The sequence below is a fragment of the Balaenoptera ricei genome, chromosome 15, assembly GCF_028023285.1.
Source record: "Balaenoptera ricei isolate mBalRic1 chromosome 15, mBalRic1.hap2, whole genome shotgun sequence".
Lineage (NCBI taxonomy): Eukaryota > Metazoa > Chordata > Mammalia > Artiodactyla > Balaenopteridae > Balaenoptera > Balaenoptera ricei.
In genome coordinates this window covers 69,695,038-69,717,709 of record NC_082653.1, presented here as the reverse complement: position 1 = coordinate 69,717,709, position 22,672 = coordinate 69,695,038, and the positions used below count along the sequence as shown (strand labels likewise).

Here is a 22,672-nt window from a genome sequence, read left to right as displayed (position 1 = left end):
TCGAATGGAGAAGGGCCTTCCTGAAGCATGAAGAGGCTAACGCTAGAAGGGGCACGGCCACTCTCTGAGAGGGAACAGCTAGAGATCAGCGTGGCACTCACAAGAGAACATCTGGACAGGTAAGAGAGCAGGATGTTAACTTGTGGTCATGAAGCACCAGCCGAATGCTTTGGCCAAGGAGAAACCCACCTATGGGGAAGTTGCTGAAAGCATTTATTGGTGATGGCCCTTTTTGCAGCTCAGGTGTAGTGTGGGGCATGACATTTTCAAGGAAAGATTTCATGGCTGGCTGATGGAGTGACTGCTGCTGAGACGGCGGAGTCTGTTGCTTCACCAACAGGTTTGGATCAAGTTGACGAGATGGTTGCATCATCTGCTGCTGCACACTAAGAGGTCGACCCTTAAAACGACAAGATGACTGTGAAAAATTGTGGAGAAAAGTCTTTACAGACACCTTCATTCCCCTTCATTTTTGAATTCACTTCCTTCTCAGCAGGAAGGTGAAGAATCACTATATACCAGTTAATAAGACTTCTGGGCAGACAGAAGACTTAATAAACAACCTTTTCCATTATAGTTTAATAAAGGCATTTCGACTGTCCTCTTACGATGGAATTGATATAAGTTGAGAACAAGCAAAGCAAGGGGAAGGATCAGATCTACCTGCTGGTCTTGCTGCTGCCGGTTCCCAGAAGGCACGCTTCTCTGACTCTGCGCCCTTTGCTGCTGCGCTAACAATCGCTGGAGGGAAGATTGCAAAAAGGTCATCAGTATCACGTCATCATAGACTAGCGTGCCCTAGAGTGACGGTGGCAGAGGGACCTACAAAGGCATGGTTTCATCTAGTCAATGCCCACATGCCCTGCCTCATCTAATATCTCTTGTTTGGACTCTCTGGCCTCCAGCCATTCTGTTGAATTCAGTCTTTTGCTCAATCTAAACTTCCACTTCACCAGGGAAATTTCTCCTGATCATCATACCCCGACCACCAGCCCAGACTTGGCTGGCCTTGCTCAGAGCACCCTGCCCTTCGAGTTCACCATCTGTCTTCACACATGGACTGTACGCTCCCTGAAGGCCATGACTATGCCCGTTTTGTTTCCTGCAACACTTCCTGGGCACATTCTAGTGTTTAGCACACAGTAGACACTCAATAAATGTATACTGAGTAAGGCTATTATTCTACTCACCTGTAACTGGGAGATCTGAGAAAGCTGGTTTAGTTGGGATAGCTGGTTCAGCATGGCTACCTGCTGAGGGCCAAAGAGCGGATTCAGGCCACCGTTGTTTGGTGCATACTTCAGCAATGAAACTGGAACCTTAGGATCACAATGGTAGGTTAATAATAACAGTAAATAAAAGTAACTCGTAACTCAAGCTAAACAAAATGTACTGTGTATTTTAAATTATCAGTAGAGCAATTAAAATTTGTGGACTATTACTGGGGGGGGGGGGGATTGTGTTCTAATAATTGTCTTTCTTGACTTCACTAATTTATTGTTCACATATATTTTCACGTGTTAAGTATACAGCGACAGAGATGAATCTTAAGCCAGTCAATTTACTTTGCTATTGTCTTCCTCCCCTCAAGGTATTTCATGAAAGAGAATGATAAAATTTAGATTTAAATTATCTTTGACTCATTTTCTTCACCCTACCCACATCCCTCTGTAATAATCCCAACTAATTCAGAATTAGTTTCATCTCCAAGTTGCCAATAAATACTATGATGATCAACTAGTCATCTCATTCAAATATAGATGTATTCAAGGCTCTTTTCCAGATAAAGAGTAGAGAATATAGTGGGAATTTATTGACCTGAGGGGAGAGTAATGGAGGAGGCACTTGAGCACGGAGATGAGGCTGAGATGAACTGAGAGGTTGTGCTGGAGGCTGCTGCATGCCCCGGGGTTGTGCTGCTGTGTTTCCAACACCAAACATACTGGGATTGCCATTCTACGAAAACAAACAACCGCCACCAAGTAACACTGGGATTCTTTAGGGATAAACACCTCATTACCACACTGAAATATCGATTTAAACACAGCAACTACATGTAAGAGAGATCTTATTACTTATACAAATCAACAGAGAGCCTAAGATACTCATGAGGACTCACCTGTCTAACAGAACTCAAGGTTTGCATACCCAGCCCTGCTATGGCGCCAAGGGCCTGGTTAGGCAGTGCACTATTTGAAGGGGGAAGCTTCATGCTTTGACTGGACATAAACTGCATGTTTTGGGATTCATCTGCTACAATGCCATCCTGATTGGACAGACAGAAAGATGTGCAACACCAGCCAAGCAAACAAGTGGAAGGGAGAAATCATTGCAGGAACAGAAGAGAAGTCATATGACATTCCAGCATCAACAGGAAACAGGCAGAAAACAGAAGAGATCGGATTAGTGTTAATTCTAGAGTACATAAAAAGAACCAAACATACTTTATGGGATTAAGAGGAAAATATAAATGCAACCCCTATGATAAATCGAGACATAAAAGGACAATGAACTACAAGTCCAGTAATATTTGGCACTGGGTTATAACACTTTATATTATATTAAATGTTCTAAATTGTTAATGAGAAAATTATGCTATTAAGTGTATTGCTTTCTTAGCCACAGGGTAAAACAAACAAAAAACAAACGAACAACTTACCTTATCAAAATAAGGACTGCGCTCCATGGAAGACTCTTTGGAAATCTGAGGCCGAGAACCAGGGCCTTTCCCGACCGTTCGATTGTAATCACCAATATTTAGGCTATGTTTATCTATCTCCATTCGTTTGTCTTGTAACATTCCTAATAAATGCAGGAGACTACGTTATCAAGTAGGAAGATAATTAACCTAGATGGTTTCAGATAAATGTACAGGAGAAAGAAAAATACTCACTTCCAAACCAAAATGACTTCTGCCTTGACCAGGACATGTGAAGAATGCACTAGCATTTAATAAATCTTGCATTCCTCACAAGTTGGGTTTAGCGAATACTGTTATTTCATTGAACCAAATTAACTTGAAAATAGACTAGGAAATAGACGGTTAAGACATCTTTGTTCATCTATAATCTGCTTAATTTTAAAATAACAACATAGTTTGCAATAACAAACAACAGAAATAGCACCAAGACAAGCCATCATCTAGCAGATGCTTACAAAGTGCCAGGCACCGTTCTGAACGTGCATTCTCATTTAATGCTAATAACTCTACTATCATCACCCCCATTTAGCAGACAGGGAAAGGTCTTCCTCTTTTCTCAGGGCTTGCTCCGCTCTCCTCATTCTGACTAAGCTGCAATAAATATGACCTCCTCTCATGGAAAGCCCCTGTCCGGCAAAAAATCTTTACTCAAAATAGCCAGCTCCCAGGCTACAATCCTACTTAAACAAATCTCTTAACTTCACATCCTTATCTTATTATACCCGTTCTGGGTTCTCTTTCTCCTCCTCTTTCCATAGCTGAGCTCACTTCTTTGTGTTTCTTCGATGCTGGTATGTACTCAGTATGTTCAAGGTCTCACTCTTTCAATTCTCTCTCTCTCAAACTGGCCTCCCTCAGGCTTATTCACTACCAAGGTGACCCTCAAACACAAATGCCTACTCTGACTTCACTCCTGTGCTCAGTCGCACATCTTTAACTGCCTGCTAAGCACAGCCACTTGAATGCCCCTTTGTCACTTTTGACAGGCGAAACCAAGCACATGATATCGCCCCTAGATCCTCATGGGACTCAAAAGTGGCATCTTCATTCTCCTAGTCACACAGCCTTGAGACCTTGGTTTTTACCTTGCGAAAATACCTTCTCCTCCCATTTCCCAGTTCCTCAGTCTCCACATTTTCTCAGTCCTCAGATCTCACCCATAATCTCTTTGCAACTGCTGTCCTTCTTTGACATGCCTGCTGCTGCAGCCACCACAACACTCACCCCTACTACCCTCATCCTAGGCAAGTGGAAAAGAAAAATTTTTAACAAAAGGAAAGTATTCTTAAAATAGGTACAATTTTCAAATGCTGCTGCTTTCCAGAAGTACTGGTCCAGATATGTGAATAACCCACCTTTCAGCACTTGTAATTAAGAGCTCTCCCTTAAATGGCAACGAACTTTTTTTTTTTTTTTGGCAACGAACTTTTGCAACAACCTCTCCTCTGTTCTCTTTCGCCCGTTAACGGTGTCACCATTCACTGACGCACCCAAGCTAGCCATCTTGAACTCTTTTCCTCACTCTCCACATCTAATCTTGTAACCAAACCCAACCAACTCTTCTTCCAAGTCTCTCTCCAAGCTGTTCTTTCCTAACAATCCACATTATTTTTGCCTACCTAAATAAAATCTTTTCAAAAAGTGGCACGATACATCCTCTCTCCAAACCACTCCTCCAACCATTCCGCGTCACTTTATTCATTCAGTCATTCATTCATTTATTTAGTTTTGGCTGCGTTGGGTCTTTGTTGCTGCGCGCAGGCTTTTCTCTAGTTGCGGCGAGTGGGGGCTACTCTTCGTTGCGGTGCGTGGGCTTCTCACTGCGGTGGCTTCCCTTGTTGCGGAGCATGGGCTCTAGGCACACGGGCTTCAGTAGTTGTGGCACACAAGCTCAGAAGCTGTGGCTTGTGGGCTCTAGAGCACAGGCTCAGTAGTTGTGGTGCACAAGCTGAGCCGCTCCGCGGCATGTGGGATCTTCCCGGACCAGGGCTTGAACTCGTGTCCCCTGAATTGGCAGGCAGATTCTTAACCACTGGGCCACCAGGGAAGTCCCCGCATCACTTTAAAAACCATCTGAGTGCCAAATGTGGCAGCCGCCCCTTGACCAATCCTTTAAGAAGGCCCTTGGCTAAAGTTACCAATGACTTGTCCTAACCCCCAGGATCAAATCCATTCCAAGACAATCACTTTCCTCTTCTCAAATCTCTATTCTCATCTGACTACTGAAAAATTACTCTAGTCTACTCTAACTTGTTCCATTTCTCCTCAGATCTTTCCTTAAATGTCATTATTCCCCCTAGAGTTTGTCTTTGGTCCATTACTCTATAAGCCTCCAGCCAACCTTCTTTTTTTGTTAAACTTTTTTACCTTTTTTTTTTCCTGGCCGTGCTGGCGCAGCTTGTAGGATCTTAGTTCCCCGACCAGGGATCGAACCCAGGTCTTTGGCCGTGAAAGCGTGGAGTCCTAACCACTGGACGACCAGGGAATTCCCTAGTCAACCTATTTTTGAGGCTGTACTATCATCAGTGTCTAGTTACACTTACTATCTCCAGCCCTATCTCTTCTAAGCTCCACATCCAGATTTTCTACTGCTTACTGGACATCACCACATGGTTGTCATAGCAACTTTAAACTCAGTAACCTTGTCTATCAAACCTGTTTCTCCTACTATATTTCCTATCTCAAATAATGGCCAGTTATTGATTTATTGTCTCTCAGCTCCAAATGCACACTTTTTGACTGCTCTGTGAAAATATCTGGGCTCTCCATTTCTTTCCTTCGCCAGTTGGCACTGAGGCTTTGTCACTAGAGGGCGCCGGAGAGACACTGCAGGCGGCGGTTTTGCCTACGTGCCCTTGGCGGCTTTGGCAGTGCTTCCAGCTTCTCCTGTGCCCTACACTTGCAGTGCAGGGTGGTCAGCCTCGCTCGGAGGCCACCTTCTCCCAGCATTCCCACGTACCTCCAAGCAGCTTTGTAGCAGAGTGTCTAAGGTGAGACATCTCTCCATGAACAGCTTTTCCCAGCACCCTAGAAGGGTAGATTTCCAGCAAGTTCCAACAGCACAGCAGCACAGCAACCTCTCTGCCATTCAGTGAGCCATGGAGGAGGCAGAGCCTTGTCATCACAGGAATAGACACATATTCTGGATACGGACTTTTTTCCCCTGCCATCCATGATCTCACAAAAGGCCTTATCCATCACTCCTCACAGCACTGTGAGGACGTGATCAAGGAACGCATTTCATAGTAAAGGAAGTAGTAGAGTAATGGGCTTAACTAACTGGTCTTACCACATATATCATCACCCAAAAGTAGCTAGCCAAACTGATAGGTACAAGTGGTTCCTGAAGACCCAGTTACAAAGCAAGCTGAAAGACAACATCCTAAAAGGATGGGCTTCTGTCCTACAGGATGCAGTTAAGAACCGATGTCACTGAACCAGCTGGCAAGGGGGCGGGGGGGTCACCTGCTGGCTGGAGTGACTGACTCTGATTACCAAGGGGGACCTGGTTTCCTGCTACAAAATGAAGGCAGCGAAGACTCTGGAATCCGGGCAGGTGGGCAGGGGGTGGGTGTGCGCTTCTGGGGGTGCTTCTTAGTAATTCCATGCCCAGTAGTAAAGGTTAATGAAAAAACTATAACAACCAAAAAAGGCAAGATGGACTGAGGGCTCAGACCCTGCAGGAATGAAGGTTTGGGTCACTCCATCAGCAAAAGCACCCAGAGCAGCTGAGGTGCTGGCTGACAGTGGGGAAGTATGGAATGGGTAGTAAAAGAAGGAAGCCAAAGTTACCAACGAGAGCTTGTGACCAATTACAGAAATAAGGATGGCAGTAGTTTTGCATGTTATCTATTGCTTATCTGTATAGGCCATTTTCTTTTCTCTTCCCTTTTTTCACTTTTTAAGCTGTTGAACAGCTGTTTAAGCTGTTGATTTTACAATTTAGTCTTTAGGTTACTTCTTATACCTGCTATTCATATATTCATATATTCTTGAGGAGTCTCGTTATTACCTCTTCCTAGCCAATCCCTCATTAGTCTAATAGTGATTCTTTACATTTGTATTAAACTTTCCCTGTTCAAATTACTATGTAGTTTCTCTCTTCTGCCTGGACTCAGACTAATGCAACAGCAACAGTACCACATACTAAACTGTCCAGGCAAGAAAGCTGGGAATTATCTTTTACCACACCCTCACCCTCATCCTCCATAGCAAATCGATTCAAGCCAGTTATCAACTTGTATTGATTCTAATTCCTATATCTCCACTGAATTAAGATTCTTCCCACCAACTGTCTTAGTTTAGAGCTTTGAAAATTCTCACCGGCTACAGCAACAAATCTCTAACTGGTTTTGCTATGTTTAGTATCTTTTAGTCTTCCTCTGCTGCCAATGTTTTCTGCCCCAAGATATTTTCAATCTACAGCCATGATTATTTTTGTAAAACATAAAACCAAATCATTTCATTCTCCTGGCTTAAAATTCTTTAATCCCATACTTTCAGAATAAAGCTCAGACACCCAAGCTCCTCATGATTTAGCACCTACCTAGTTTTCTAGCAACCTCACCTAGGTAAAGCTTTTACCGTCACCACACTCCCACCACCTCAACCAATTTATATTTCTTCTTCCATTACGTGGAACTACTTGTTATTTCTCCAGTATGGTTTAAGATAGCTCTATCATGTATCTGGGTCTTTGTACACACTGTTCCCTAAATTAAGAAGACTATATCACTCAACCTGGATAACTTATTCTTGACAGGACTAAATTTGAGGTAACCAAAGACTAACAGTACCGCTACCTTAGATCTGCACAGTGACTTACACTTTAAAAGGCACACTAACTCATAAAATCCCCACATTCTAATGTATGCTAGAGAGAATAGGAACACTGAAACAGAAACCCAGGTCTCCCTCTCCTGGTCAAGGTCAGTGCTCTTTTAGTAGGATCATGTCACAGATAAGTTTCTCCATCAATGATGAATATAAAACTCAAACTGATTTAATTTTTTCTTACCTCCAGAAAGGTCCATCTTATTGCTCTGTACATTTTCTTCTGGTGAGTCTCTCTGAAGAAGGAAAAAGTAGCATGTTAGTAGACCTTAATTTATCAATGAAAATAAATTAAAAGTGAAGAATTTTACTTTATTTCCTTATCTGTGAAATTTAAGTGGCTCATAAAACTTCATTTTTCACTAATATGATAAAAAAAAATTTTAAAAATAAGACGTGAAAAAAAAAAGATACGTGATCAATGTTTTTAGCTAAAAGTATAAAAATAAAGAAGACCTCAAAGCCAAAAAAAAAAAAAAAAAAGAAAAGAAAAGAAAAAGACCTCATGGAAAATTTTATTCTAACCTCAGCATATTCATAAGGACTCAAAAGAATTATTTGTTAAGAAAACAAAAAAATGAAATTAGGGTAAGTTTATGGATCACCATTAAAAGGGGAGGAGGTCGCCAAGAAAACATACTTACCGAAAAACTGATATTTGAAAACTGTTTGACAAATGGATTTATCCATGCTTCTTCCTGTTTGTTTCCACCTTTCATCATTCCCTTTGTAAAATAAAAGAGTAGAAAGATGCCATGGCCATCTCTATTTATCTGGGTATAGTGATGGATTAATAAAACTTCAAGACAATTCCCAACTCTCATTTTTAGCCAATAAATTTCTCCTCCAACCAACTCTTCTCACAGAGTTGTTCATAATTAAAAATCAACTTATTTGATTTTCAACTTCCTTTGCTCCAGTCCTCTGGTATAGCTGTAATGCACAGAGAAATCTCTAAAGGCAAGCAGTCAGAAGGAAAAGACAGAAGCAAAGGGCCTTGATGACCCACAAAAAGTAAAAAGGTCCTCTGGATAATGGAGAACTATTCATCCGACAGTTTCCAATTTATAAATGAACTGTGTCCTACAAGATTAATCATAATTTGGATTTGTAGAATTCTCACACAAAACCAAAGTAAGAAGAGTCACCAGGTTTCAGGTTAGTCCAAAGAAACCAATTAAACCCATAATTTAATTATGCTATGTGCACTGTACTGAAAAAACACCATATGTTTCCATATGAAAGAGTATTTTAAAATTCCAATTTATGCTGCCAAGAACACAATATCCCCAGCAGCAACTAAAGCTGGGATTCCTCCTACTTGGTGTTGGCTTTCTGTGGCTGCTTAGGGTATGGGAGGTACGGAAACTACTTGGAGACATGACTTGAGAGAATAAATGGTCCATGATTAGCAGTCTGGTAGATGGGGAGGCTGGAAGCCATAGAGACCAAGGCCTCCCATTAACGTGAGGATCACAGAACCATTCTCAGTTTGTTGCCTTCATTTCCCTTTCCCATTGCTACTACCTATTCCTTCTGACTGTGGAACAGAACACAGCTTCGTAATTTCCCCCTAATTGCAGGTCTCTGAAGCAAGCATCTAACCCTTTCCAAGGTTTCTGAAGTAGGCTTTGATTCCTTTTCCTTTTTCACCCCCACCCCATGCCTAACTGGTTGCCAAGACCTGTCTCTTTTATTCCAAATGTCTCTCACAACAATCCCTTCTACTAAATATTTATTCTTGCTTCCCAATTCAGGCTGTCCTTTCTAACCAGAATGAATGCAGAAGCTTCCTAACTAAGATCACTAACTCTGGTCTCTCCTCTGTTCCAATTTATCTTTCATACTATCACTCGTTAGCTTTCTTTAAAGAAATTAATTTTAAAAACCAAACTGATGTTGCCTTCTATTCAATTTGATTGGCTCCATATTTTAAACAAAATAAAGCTCAAATTCTCTGGCATGTTACTGAAAACACTTTGGTATCTGCCCCTAATCTAACTACAGATTAGACTGTCACCTCTTCCCTAAAATTCTGTATTTTAGTAACATCAGGCTAACACTTTCCCTAACACACCCCACTCCCAGGCATCTTCCAAATTCAAGCTAACACTCCTTAGAGCAACTCTTAATGCCCCATACTAGACCCTGAGCTCCTTGAAGGTATGCTCTTATCCTAGTGTTTCTGAACCCCCAGCACCAAGCACAGTACCTGGCACACAGCAGAGGCTAAATAAATATTTGCAGTTGCTTTCTAAAAGATTTTTACTAGTAGAAACAAAGGAGAAAGAGTAAAAAGGCTACACACCCTTTCCCTTCTCCTTTTTTTGCCACTCAGACCCTGTAAGGAAAGACAAAGTCACAAAACAGCATGGTCCAGTGGGAAGAACACAGGGTTTGGAATTGGAAGACCTAAACTTAAGTCCTTGCTCTGTCACTTACTAGTTATGCAACTTTGGGCAAGTCACCACTTTTTCCAGTCTCAAATTCCTCATCAGTATTCTATCTCAGAAGGTTATGAGGATCAAATGATTTATGTAAAATATGGGAAAGCACTTCATAAGCTATATGGTGAGGCAATAGGCAAATTCAGCCAAATGAAAAATTTTAAAAATGAAAATGGCAGGTCCTAGACTTAGAATCCCAGGATAAAAAGGGAGGGACCCTGGCAGTGAGCTACTGGGTATTTGACTTCTAAGGTCCCTCAAAAAGAAATTGTTCTCAAATAGGGTGGAGAGGATATATCAGAATCACCTGGGGGACTAGGCACATATTTTCGAAACGGTCCCCAAGAAAATCTGACACCAGTGTTCTCAAACCTGGCTCTGCATCAGAAACATTCAGAGAGCTTGTTCAGGACAAGAAACTTGGTCCAATTTCCAAAACAACAGTAGCCTAGGGTATAGGAAATTATACTTTTTAAACAAATGCCATACAATTCTGATGAACAGCCAGGTTTGGGATAAGATCTGTCCACATTTAAAAGCAAAACAAAACTCTATTCATTCCTAGGGATTTTTGTCACAGGACCTTTCAGGGTGGAGAAGGGACAAAGATGGGGGATGAATGAGGAGGATGGTAACTCTGGGTAATGGGGAGGTCGGGGACTCCAGCTGAGGAGGTGGAATGGGAGACGAACTGGCAGTGGGATGGAAAGAGTCGACATGGAGATTTGCCCTTCTCTTCATCCTCGGCACTGCAGGCACCACCCTGGGGCGAGGGGTTGTCCCAGGCAGCACTGGTGGAGGGGGAGGAGGAGAGAAATCCCAAGCTGTAGCAGTGGGGAGAAAGGAAGTTCCTGTAGTCTCGTGTTTTTCTAGGTGGCTGCCCATACAAGAGGTTCTACCTAAGTTGGGGACTGCATAGACTATACTGATTGCCATAAACGGGTAGGCAGGACATTAGTTTTCCGTGGGTAAACTACCTTTGGAATTTAAAGTTTCAAGGGCTTTGCCCTTGAAATGTTTACCTTCGATGACATTTTCTTTGTATATGGTGGCCAATTTAAAGATGAATTAAGCTCTTGAGATGAATTACTATTCCACATTCCAATCTCTACATCCTCTTCCTCTTCCCAGCCAGTGGGGCGATTTCCAGGTAATGGCATATCATCACCACACCAGCCATCTTGCATAGATTTTGGCCCTGATTGTGGATTTGTGATAAAGAGAAACATGCTTTAATCAAACAATTCTCTCTGGAGGCTGAGCATTCATTAGGCAGGCAGAGCTGGGGGAGAACCTAAAAAACCCTCTTTTATCTCCCTTACCAGATCTGCATGGCAAAAACGTATGTTATATGCTGAGCTACAAGCTACATTAAACAAGAATTTATTTTCATTAAAATTTTCAATAAAACACCTGCCATGCTTTTACAAATCAGAGGGTTCCTAAACATGGGACATCGGTGGCATTCTTGTTCGTACTTGCTTAGCAAGCTGCATGGTGACGCACAGGGCCAAGAGGATGAACAGAATTTTTAAAAATTAATTTTAATACATATTTTTAAGGAGAATGGCCCAGAAGTACAGCAAGTCAAAAGCAGAAAGTATTTCATCTCTATACTCGGCCTTTGGAATTCCTATGGGAATAGTGACAATGTTCATCTGAATACTGAGGGTCCTTCCTGAACTCTGTTCATTTTCTGTGTAATACTCAGGGAATTATCTGGAACCTGAGCCAGACAGTTTGGACATGTGTCCCCATGACTATTATACTCAGCCTCTCGTGCTGGATAGCATGAAAGTTGCTTGACTATTTCTAAATAATCCAATTTGGTAAAATATAATTTAGATTTGGTGAAGTACATGCAAATCATTAATAGTTATACACTTCTAAGAAAAAGAAAAGATAGGAAATTCAGAAAGGTAATAAAGCAAACCACGTTAACAAGTTCAAAGAGCCAAACAGATAGTGAAATCTTCTAGTATGATAATACACAGATACATTATCAATGACGTAAGCGTTATCCAATTACTTAATTATAGTCAATGAGATCACCACTGCTACAAAACGGAAACCAGGAATTATCAATAACTTACCAGATTTGCTTAATGCTTGTGGACCAACAGAGCTGGAGCCCCACGTGGACGTGCTGGATGCCGCAGCAATGGGTTCGCCCCAGCTGGGACCACTGTCTACGGGTTTACCCCATGCCGAAGTACCATTATCCACAGTTGTGGCTGGAGTAGAAGTCTCACCCCAGGGCTCACCCCAGCCTTTAGAAAGTGTGGGAAAAGAAGTCATCAGCACATGGTAGGGGCAATAAGGAATACTTAGGGAACAAAAAGAAGAAGACCTTCACATTTATGTATTAAATAATAATGTTGTGATAGGCAGAAAGGATGGCATCTGTTTTATGTAAAGAAGACAAATAATTTCCCATTATTGTAATTTAACTATATGGTATGAATTTTTTTTTCACCTCTTCTTTCAGAATTGCCCTCTGGGTGTACAGCAGATTCTTTTGAATAACCTTAATTATGGCAAGTCATCCTCCTTTGAAGATGAATTTAACTCCTGGAAAAGTCAAGTCATTCTGAGTCAAACCTAGTGAATTAAAGCAGGTGATCAAGCTGGGTACAGTATGTGTATAAAATTTTTACTATACGTACAACCTTTCAACATCACTGTTCTGGAAAAAGCAATTTACTATAAGACTAATAATAGGTAGGCATCCTACTTTTATACATGCTGAACAATGCTTCTTAAAAATTTTTTATTAGGTTGTCCAAAGCAAGGCAAAGCCAAGCCATAAACACATTGTTTAAAAGAACCAAAACAGCCTTTCCCTTAGACACATTACCTGTTTTTTCTAAGAATTATATCTAAATTAATAATACTCAGAAAAAAAATTAGGTGCTGAAAGGTTAGTTCATGAAAACACTTCTGTCTCTACATCCAATGGGATTATTATTCAATAAAACCTCCATTAACAAAGACAACACATCTCAATGACAACTAATGAAAAATGTCCTTGTCAAGATAATTTGCAGAGGATAGGAATTAGTTCCTTGCTATAAGACGAAAGTGGAATATACTAGAAAGATATTATTAAATGTTTTAAGCAAACATACATACACGCTATATCCAATAGACTTAGATTTCACGCTTAAGTAAATTCCTTCTAAGGCCAAATATAGTACCTAGTTTTTTAGAGAGCACTGTGCTTATTAGATACTTGTTTTATTTCTGGGGATATTTTAGTCAAATAATAAAACCAAAACGTGATGGCTTGACTCAGAAGAACTGAAAAAAGTGTACAGCATTCCAGCTTGACATCACTTTTCCAATTCTGCCTTCTACAGCATTCCTAACAGAGAATGGAGTATGTGGGATTCACAGCCAACACTGCCAAAGGCAGAGCCCTGTTCCCTGATGGTAAACACCTTCCGCATAATTTTCTTCCCTATAAACTTCTCCTGGATTAGAGTTAAAAAAAAGCTTTGTGTGCACATCCAAATACTTCGTTAAACAGATCTTATAATAACAGTAACTTGAAACAAGGTTCACAATACTGCGAAGTACTTTGTAACACAGACTCCATAAAATAAAAACTTACCAGAGCCACTGCTTGCCTCTTTGTTTGAGACGGCACTTGCAGATGGCAGCAACTGATGTGCCTGTGCTTGCTGGTCTGAACGGCTGCTGCCATTTGGGACGTTTTTGGTCCACATGTTCACGTTTTTGTAGCTGTACTTGCTTGGATCGCCCCAAGCTGAAGTCCCGTCGTCGATCTCCATTTTGCGACGTATGGATTCTGGGGATGGTTCCTCCCAGCCTGTGGGCTCTTCTTCTTTTGTCGGGGCTGGTATAGGTCCTCCCAGCCAGCCTGTACCAGGAGGTTTGCCTGTAGCTGATGGGATTCCCCAAGATCCAACATCTTGTTGCTTGTTCCAGTCTGGAGAACTGACTGGCTTTGACGAATCTCCCCAACCTAGAGACTGATTAGACTTTGGAGGATCTCCCCATCCCTGGGAAGGATTCGGTTTAGAAGATTCATCCCATCCTGATGAATTATTTGGATTTATGTTATTTCCCCAAGTAAAAGAACTAGTTTTACCAAGTTCGTTCCAACCAGAAACGGACCTATCACTGTCACTACCTCCTGAGCTAGATTTCTTATTAGCCTCACCCCAATGGTTACTCCTTGAAGTTTCTCCCCAGTTATCACTGGCAGAAACGGACCAACCTTGGTTTGATTTTTGTCCATCACCCCATCCCTGTTTGTTCTTTTGCGAATCATTCCATGCAGACTTCTCTTCTTTGCAATTCCCCCACTGATTGCTCTTGGCCATTCCTGTAGCAGCAGAATCATCTTCCCATCCCCCCTGGCAGTTTGAGCCTTTGGAATCTCCCCACCTCAGAGTAGGTTTGGGATCTCCCCACCCCGATACAGATGAGGTATCATTACTACTAGGGCTAGTCTTATCTGTACATGCCCCTGAGTTAAAAGTCTGTGTTGCAGAGCTTCCCCAGGCCTCTGTCCCATTGTCAGTCTTTCTTTCCCCTCTAGGTGATGTTTCGGTATCCCAGGCAGTATTCTGCTTAATAGGAGTCTGTCCCCAACCAGAGTTGGATAGGACACGTGGATCTAAGTCAGTTCTGTTTACAATGCTTTGGAGTAATGTGTGCTGATCAATTTTTCGTCTATCTCTACTCTGATTTTCCCCAGTTACTTTTTCCTCAAGGCGTCCAGTGCTTTCTGTACTACCTTCACTCTCCACTGTACCTCCCGTTTTGGCCCACACACTGTTTTGCTCATTTGTCTGAGATGTGGCAGAACCCTGATCCTCTTCCTCAGTAGATTTCCATCCGTTTGTAAACTTCTTACCATTGCCATTTGCACTGTCACTGGAATGCTGATTGCTAGGCAGTTTGCTCCATTCCACGCTGGGTATATTAGTGCCAGTGTTTTGTGCAGGAGTTCCCCATCCTCTTCGACTTCCTCCAGAATTTGCACCATTTCCCCATGATGCACTCTGGGAATTCACTGCCCCAGACTCCCACACACCTCCTCCTTTATTTGTGTTAACTTGAAAGTTAGTGCCCATAGGCCCGTTCATGCCAGGCTGCATTAGAGTTGCATTCACAGTGTCACCATTAGCTTGGCCATTAGGGCTTGAACATTTGTCTCCAGAGTAATTAGAACCATAGGCACCCCATGTAGTACCGTAAGAGCCTCCACTTTTTGACTCTCCATTGCTAAGGTGAGAAAGGGAAGTGCCATTTACAACCGACGGAGCCTGTATCTGAGGATGATTCATTGTGCTCACACGCCAGGCCCCTGTATTACTAGGCAGTTCGTTATTCTGTACTGAACCGGAGTTTGGTAAACTAGAGGTCACAAAGTTAGTAGTGTTATTTGGTCCAGTCATTTCAGTGGTAATATTTTGAGGTTGACCACTGAATGAAACCTTCTGTGTACCACTTACTTCAGATTCACAAGTTTCCTGAAGGCTTCCCCAGGTACCATGGGTAGAAGAACCACCCACTTTAGAGTTAATACTCTGATTGTTAGGCATCTGGCCTAAGGTACTGCACTGAATATTGATGCCAGAACTACCACTCCCTACAGGCCCTTTTAGGGCAAGTCCGTTGTTCTCTAACACTGGCCAGGCACCATGGTTGCTAGCTGAATTCAAAGTGCTTGGATTTAACCCTCCATTTGATGAAGAACTTACAGTGCCCCAAGCATTCATTCTATTGTTGCTACTTTCTGATTTGCTTTCAGGAGCATCCACAGAGACCTGACATGTGCTTATTATGGCTCCATGGGAAAAACCCCATGGCCCAGTACTACTTCCATGGCCCACATTATTGCTGCTGCTACCAACCACAAACTTGTTTTGGGATCCAAGTCCAGTGCTATTCCGAAGGCCATCATTTTCACCACCTGTGCTCCCTGAAGCCATGATAGTGACGTTTCTCTCTGATTCAGAACTGGAGGCAGAATCAGCGTCCACACATTCTGAGGCCAACTCTGGATCACTGCCAGGGACTGAGGGCCATGCTTCTTTTTCAGGCGAGTCGTTTACAACAGCATTCTTACAGTTTGTGCTAGAGTCACCTGTAGAAGACACAGGTCCCCGCTGCGAATTTTCATAATGGGATCCTGAAGTATTGTGGTTTATATCTAGAATAAAGGAGAAGCACAGAAATGTATGAAATGTTTGGAAAACTGACGAATATATTATAAATGTACGTGGCTCCTCAACATCAACAAGATATAATACTTGGCAGTGTAATTACAAGGGCATTGGTTGTATCTCAGCCACCAATTTTCCATATCCAATAATTAATTCCACATAGGCAGGGAATTTTGCTGCTTTGTTCATGGATGTTATTCCAAGAGCCTAGAGCAGTACCTGGAACATAAGAGTTCCTCAATAAATATTTGAATGAGTGAATTGTTAACATATCAGCAAGTAAAGAATTTGGAGTCAGGAAGGACAAGGTAGTAATGATGTATTAGGATAATGGAGCAACCCAGGCTTGGAGGCCCAACATGGGAAAGAAGGGGCTGGGATATAAATGGTTAAGGACAAGTGAACAGGCCAAACTTGATAAAATGTATTAGAAATATATTAGGAATCCTTTTCTATCCATACTTTTTTAGAATAGCTTTTTCACACAACTGTTTTGGGTATTACAAGTTTATAAGAATTATAAAGCCTTTTCCATTATATTTCCATTTCATTAGTGTTCATATTCAATCTGAAAAATACTGCATGCAAGTAAAAATAATTTTAGTTCTACTCTCCTTCATAAAAATGTCTTAATAGCCATGTTTATTAGAAGACAACAGAAAAATGGCTGATATGCTGAAGATCAAAGTTATTATGATTAAAAAATCAACTGCTGACATTTGAAGACATTAATGACTAGTCACATAATCCTATCTTAGACTTACTGCTATGTACTGATGTTATCATCTAGTTATTGTACTGCATGTAGGGCAGGCAGTTTTAGTGCTTCTAATGCTTTCCCAAATTCATTACTCTCATTCAGTTTAAGGATCTGGTAGTTAGAACTCCTCAGAGATATTAACCTGCATAAGATGTTTGCATTTAGACTGTCCCTAGCGGGTTGCTCATATTGTAGTTCTCTACTACAGTAGTAACCAGAATCATATGTAGTGTTTCTAAGTAATACATATGCTCAAGTCATGTCCCAGATGCAATGAACCAACCACCAGGCATTGTAAGCCCAGAAAGTAAGTGTCACTCACTATAAGGGTATTGCTAATATGGAAAATCAGGTTCATCTTGCATCATTTTCTCTCAAAGCACAATTGTTAAGCAGCAAAAGGTGATGCGCTAGACAGAGTAGCAAAAAAAAGGACCAGACAGAGACCAAAAATGTATACATAATTCACCAAATATAGATATACAGATATAGATATATAGATATACATTTTAAAGTTCTGTGACTCTGACTTCTGCTCTCTGATTAAGAATCATTTGGCAGTTTTAAGCTGCCAAGTAAAGCTTTTCATCTTTCAGTGCCCATGAGGAGGATTCTTCTCATGAAATAAAGGACACTAAAATGTCACTCAGTCTCACTGGGTAAAAGCAAATCAACAGACCAGCACTGCACTGCCAGCAACACCATTTGACACGCTGGAGCACGTGCTTTATGTGCAATGTTGTCACAGAATCCTTGAAACAACCCTAGAGCACAGGCATTACCTTCACTTTACAGATGAGGAAATCGAGGCTCAAAGGTGGTAGAAAATAAGGTAAGAAAGGCAAGAATCATCATTAGGTAAAAAAGCAAGGTGGCCCAGAACATGGCTGGAACTCTAGAGATACCCAGGTGCAAGTCTGGACTCTATGCAGTAGCTGTATGACCAAACCTGCAAAATGCGGATACAAACAGTACGTACGTACTTCTTTACCTGGTTGTTTAGTTAACCTACTGTCATACGCGAAGTATGTAGCTCAGTGCCGGTTTCAAGTAAGTGCTCCATGAAGGGCAGTTTGGTGTAGTGATTAAGAGCAAAACTCTGAAGCCAGCCTGCTTGGGTTTAAAAGCCGCTCTGCCATTTACCAGCTATGTGACCACAGGTAAGATCCTCAATCTTTCTGTGCCTTAGTTTCTTCATCTGTAAAGTGGGAATAGTAACAGTACCTATCTCACACAGCTGTGAGGATTAAATGATTAATAATTAAAAGTGCTTTGAACCATATCTGATCCAGATTAGGTACTTAATAAATGAGGACCATTATTTTCACTAATTAATGTGTATCAGTGATTATCATTATTTTTCAGTCCTATCTCTAAAGCACGTCATTCCACCATGCCTCCCTCATGAAGAACAAAATTAGAAATCATATAAGAAATTGCTTACTTTAAATCTCCATTTAGATATCTCAGAAAGGATGCCAGCTCCTAGATTATATCCCTACAGGTGCCTCCTCCCATAGGAAAAAAACAATCATGCTTCTTTACTAGTTTTCCTCATCTCAGTAAGTTTCCTAAAACCTAACATTTATCCTTGATTCCTTCCTGTCCAAAACATCACGAAGTCCCAAATCCATCCACTTTTCTCCAAATCTAAAACAAGCAAGCCATCACCATCATCATCTCATGGACTACAGCAAAATGGGATGAAAAAAGATCCTAATTGTAATGGCCACAAAAACTATAAAGGAAGTTGGTGGACTTCCTTTCTGGCGCCGTGGTTAAAAATCTGCCTGCCAATGCAGGGGACACAGGTTCAAGCCCTGGTCCCGGAAGATCCCACGTGCCACGGAGCAACTAAGCCCGTGCACCACAACTACTGAGCCTGCGTGCTGCAACTACTGAAGCCCGTGCGCCTAGAGCCCGTGATCCTCAACAAGAGAAGCCACCACAATGAGAAATCCGCACACCACAACAAAGAGCAGCCCCCCTCGCCGCAACCAGAGAAAGCCCACACGCAGCAATGAAGACCCAACACAGCCAAAAAATAAAAAACTATAAAGGAAGTTGGAATAAAGCTAACATAAATACTTAAAAAGTCATATATGATTAAACTTTACTGCAGGCCATAGCAGACAACTTGATTAAGTATAGAAACTTGTTCCTCAATAGGAAGATATAACAATGTTCCTTTTAAGTTTAATTCAATTATAAAAAAATTACTAACAAGAGTCTGTAATTTGATTAAAGTGATTTAAAAGTTCACGTAAAACAAGTAAGAGGATTAAAAAAACTCTTGTTATCATGTAACAGTTAAATAGCACTGTACTACCAGAGTACATAAGAACTTCAATTGAACAGAAAAAGTAATCCAGAAACAGACCCAAGTATATTATCTAAGGTTATATGTCAACAGTTAGCATTTTAAATCAGCAAAAGAAAAGGAATATTCAATACTTTATAAAGATTTTTTTAAATGGACAATCTATCAAAAACAATTCCAAATGATTCAGTGTTAAGACGAAACCAAGAAGTTATTTGTGAATGAGAATTTTTTATACATAAAAGCAAAGAAAGAAACAATTAAAAAAACAGAGATTTGACTACTTACAAGTTTGTTTTTTTTTTTTAATGCCCAAATACATCAAAAGCAAAAAGCCCCAGAAAACAGCAAAATACACTTTGCAAACCAATTCTATCACCTTTAATGTTAGTGAAACCTTCTCTCACAATCTGGTCATGACCTAGTTTGGAGGTGGTAATGTTCTAAATTTGCCTTTTGCCGTGTACTCCCATGCATTTTAGGAAAATAAGAGATGCCATCAGTAATTATTAGCTAAAATTCCATTTTTAATCTGGAATCTACTCGACACTTTCCCAAAAACCTAAATTAAAAGGTATCTCGGGCTTCTCTGGTGGTGCAGCGGTTGAGAGTCCGCCTGCCGATGCAGGGGACACGGGTTCGAGCCCTGGTCTGGGAAGATCCCACGTGCCGTGGAGCAACTGGGCCCGTGAGCCACAGCTACTGAGCCTGCGCATCTGGAGCCCGTGCTCCGCAACAAGAGAGGCCGCGATAGTGAGAGGCCCGCGCACTGCGATGAAGAGTGGCCCCCGCTCGCTGCAACTAGAGAAAGCCCTCGCACAGAAACAAAGACCCAACACAGCCAAAAATAAATAAATTTATTAAAAAAAAAAAAAAAAAAAAAGGCTATCTCAAAACCTGCATTTACCAAGGCTGGATCACAAAGACATTTTTGTTATGAAAAACACTGCAGCTTAGACAGAAAAATAAAAATCTAAGAGTAGGGGAGTGGGGTAGGGAGTCGGGGTGGGGGTGGGGAGATTACTAGCCTGACTAAAACTATAAAAAGTGCAGGACTCCTCAGCAACCACGACTAAAACATTTCCCCGCCGGAGACCACTTCAGAACTGGAAGACGTCAAATAATATATTTCCCTTACACATAAGGAAGCCAAAAGCCAACATTACAAATGATCTGGAAGACAAACATATAGAAACATCATGAAGTAGAAGATGATAATTACACTTTTCCAGGAAATGGGAGGAAAGGGGACAGTTCAATATTACTGAGTGTAATGCAAAATACAAATTTTAAACTAAGATTTGGAAGACTGCACTGAGAAACATCTGAAATCCAAAATATCATCAGCATCCTACTCTCATACAAAATTGCCTTAGCAGGACTGAGGGCAGCTCTAGTACCATACCTCAAAAAGAATATTAAAAAAAAAAAAGGAATTCCCTGGCGGTCCAGTGGTTAGGACTCTGCGCTTTCACTGCCGAGGGCCCTGGTTCAATTCCTGGTCGAGGAACTAAGATCCCGCAAGCCATGAGGCATGGCCAAAGGAAGAAAAAAAAAGAACATAGCACTGCATTACGTAGCACCTATTCAGAAAGAAGATATGTGGGGTAGAGCAAAGACTGGTGATAATTCAAGGGAATTGCGTAATTCATTCAGGAAGAATTTAGATCCAGGAAAATTCATACAATTTTCTAATTAAATATGTATCATGTAACAAAATGGCTAAATATGTGCTTTCTGCCTTAAAGACTTCCAATCTCACCAAAAAGAAAGACCTTCAGAAGTTAAGAGTATTTAGGTTTTATAGTATTTCCAGGAAGTATGAACTGTTATCATTGGGAATATGAGAACCTTAGAGGCACAATTTCAAATAGTATTTGAGTGAGAAAGTTAAAAATCTTTCCTTAGGGACTTCTCTGGTGGCGCAGTGGTTAAGAATCCGCCTGCCAATGCAGGTTTGAGCCCTGGTCCGGGAAGATCCCACATGCCGCAGAGGAACTAAACCCGTGCGCCACAACTACTGAGCCTGTGCTCTAGGGCCCACGAGCCACAACTACTGAAGCCCACGCGCCTAGAGCCTGCGCCCCACAACAAGAGAAGCCACCACAATGAGAAGCCCGCGCACCGCAGCGAAAAGTAGCCCCCGCTCACCGCAAATAGAGAAAGCCTGTGCGCAGCAACGAAGACCCAATGCAGCCAAAAAAAATTAAAAAAAAAAAAAATGTATCCTTAGTTATTCTAGCCTCTAGTCCAGGGGCTGGCAAACGTTTTCTGTAAAGGTCCAATTAGAAAATATTTTAGGTTTTGCCAGCCAGATGGCCTCTGTGGCAACTACTTACCATAGTAGCTAGGAAAGCAGCCATAGATACCATGTAAATGAACGGGCATGGCAGGTTAGAGAAGACAAATGCAATACCACAACCAAATGCAATGTATGGATCATGACTGGTTTCTGGGGTAGGGACTGTGGGGAGACGACTACAGAAGACATTCATAGCGTTGTTGCTCTAGACCAGGTGGTGAGTGTCTGAACCAGGTCAATGGTGGCAGCAGTGCAGAGGAGAGAGGAAAGCTGAGAGATGTTCTGGAGTTAAGATCAGCAGGGCATGATAAACCAGTGGCCTGTAGACATGAAGAAGAAGGAGAGTTAAGCATGATTTTAAGAGTTCTAGATGGGTGACTGGATGAATGGGGTTGCCGACCTTTTGAACAATGGGATCCAGAAGGAGAAACTGGTATGTGGCAAGATAATGAGTTCGATTCTGGACATGCTGAGTTTGAAGGGCCCAACATCAGCTGAAGACATCCAGAAGACATGGAACCTAAAACTGGGGAAAGAGATGAAACAAAGCCATGGGAGGGAATAAAATCTGAAAACTGGTCAAAGAAAAATGAAAGAATGAAAGAGCTTTAAAAAGGAGGAAATGGTCAATGATAAAAAATGTAGATATATATTAAGATAAGAATGAAAAAGTCCGTTTTTTAACCACAATTAAAAATAAAAAAAGTCTGGATCTGGCATACAGAAGATCAGTGCCCTTAGTAAGAGCCACTTGAACCAAGTGAGCAGGAGCCAGGTTACAGAGGAATGAAGTAATGTATTAGAGATTCCAAGTATAGATTATTTTTTTAAGAACTCTAAAAGTAGAGAGAAATTCTACAATAGCCCCAAGAGAATAGGAGTTTAAAGGAATTTATTTTAAAGATTATAAAGACCTGAATATGTTTACAGACCATGGGACAAGCTGAGAGCAAGAAGTGGAAGTTCCAGGACAGCGAGGACGTGTATTATACTGAAAAGACAGCTAAGAGCATAGGTGGATGGACAGTATTTTAATCTTTAAACATCTCTGGAAACTTTAAGTTTCTTAAAAAAATCGAAATGTAGGAAAATCTATAGCGTAATATAAA

The 22,672-nt window shown here is 41.3% G+C and overlaps 1 protein-coding gene across 8 annotated transcripts in view; it reads right to left on the bottom strand.

Moving 5' to 3' along the window:
• The window catches only part of TNRC6A (trinucleotide repeat containing adaptor 6A), a 97,795-nt gene that overhangs the window by 23,862 nt on the left and 51,261 nt on the right, over nt 1–22,672 (bottom strand). For 5 of the 8 annotated variants that reach the window (XR_009497721.1, XM_059898307.1, XM_059898313.1 and 2 more), the window contains 12 exons: nt 13,595–16,168; nt 12,075–12,251; nt 11,004–11,179; nt 9,843–9,875; nt 8,179–8,259; nt 7,719–7,770; nt 2,660–2,802; nt 2,120–2,266; nt 1,819–1,956; nt 1,191–1,319; nt 664–741; nt 190–400 (listed from right to left, as the gene is read on the bottom strand). Coding sequence is in view for 7 of the 8 variants with exons in the window: in XM_059898307.1 (XP_059754290.1) it covers nt 190–400; nt 664–741; nt 1,191–1,319; nt 1,819–1,956; nt 2,120–2,266; nt 2,660–2,802; nt 7,719–7,770; nt 8,179–8,259; nt 9,843–9,875; nt 11,004–11,179; nt 12,075–12,251; nt 13,595–16,168 (3,939 nt within the window). In the remaining variant the exon portion in view is untranslated. The remainder of the gene's footprint in view (nt 1–189; nt 401–663; nt 742–1,190; nt 1,320–1,818; nt 1,957–2,119; nt 2,267–2,659; nt 2,803–7,718; nt 7,771–8,178; nt 8,260–9,842; nt 9,876–11,003; nt 11,180–12,074; nt 12,252–13,594; nt 16,169–22,672) is intronic. The other 3 variants (XM_059898311.1, XM_059898312.1, XM_059898308.1) reach the window with 3 other exon arrangements.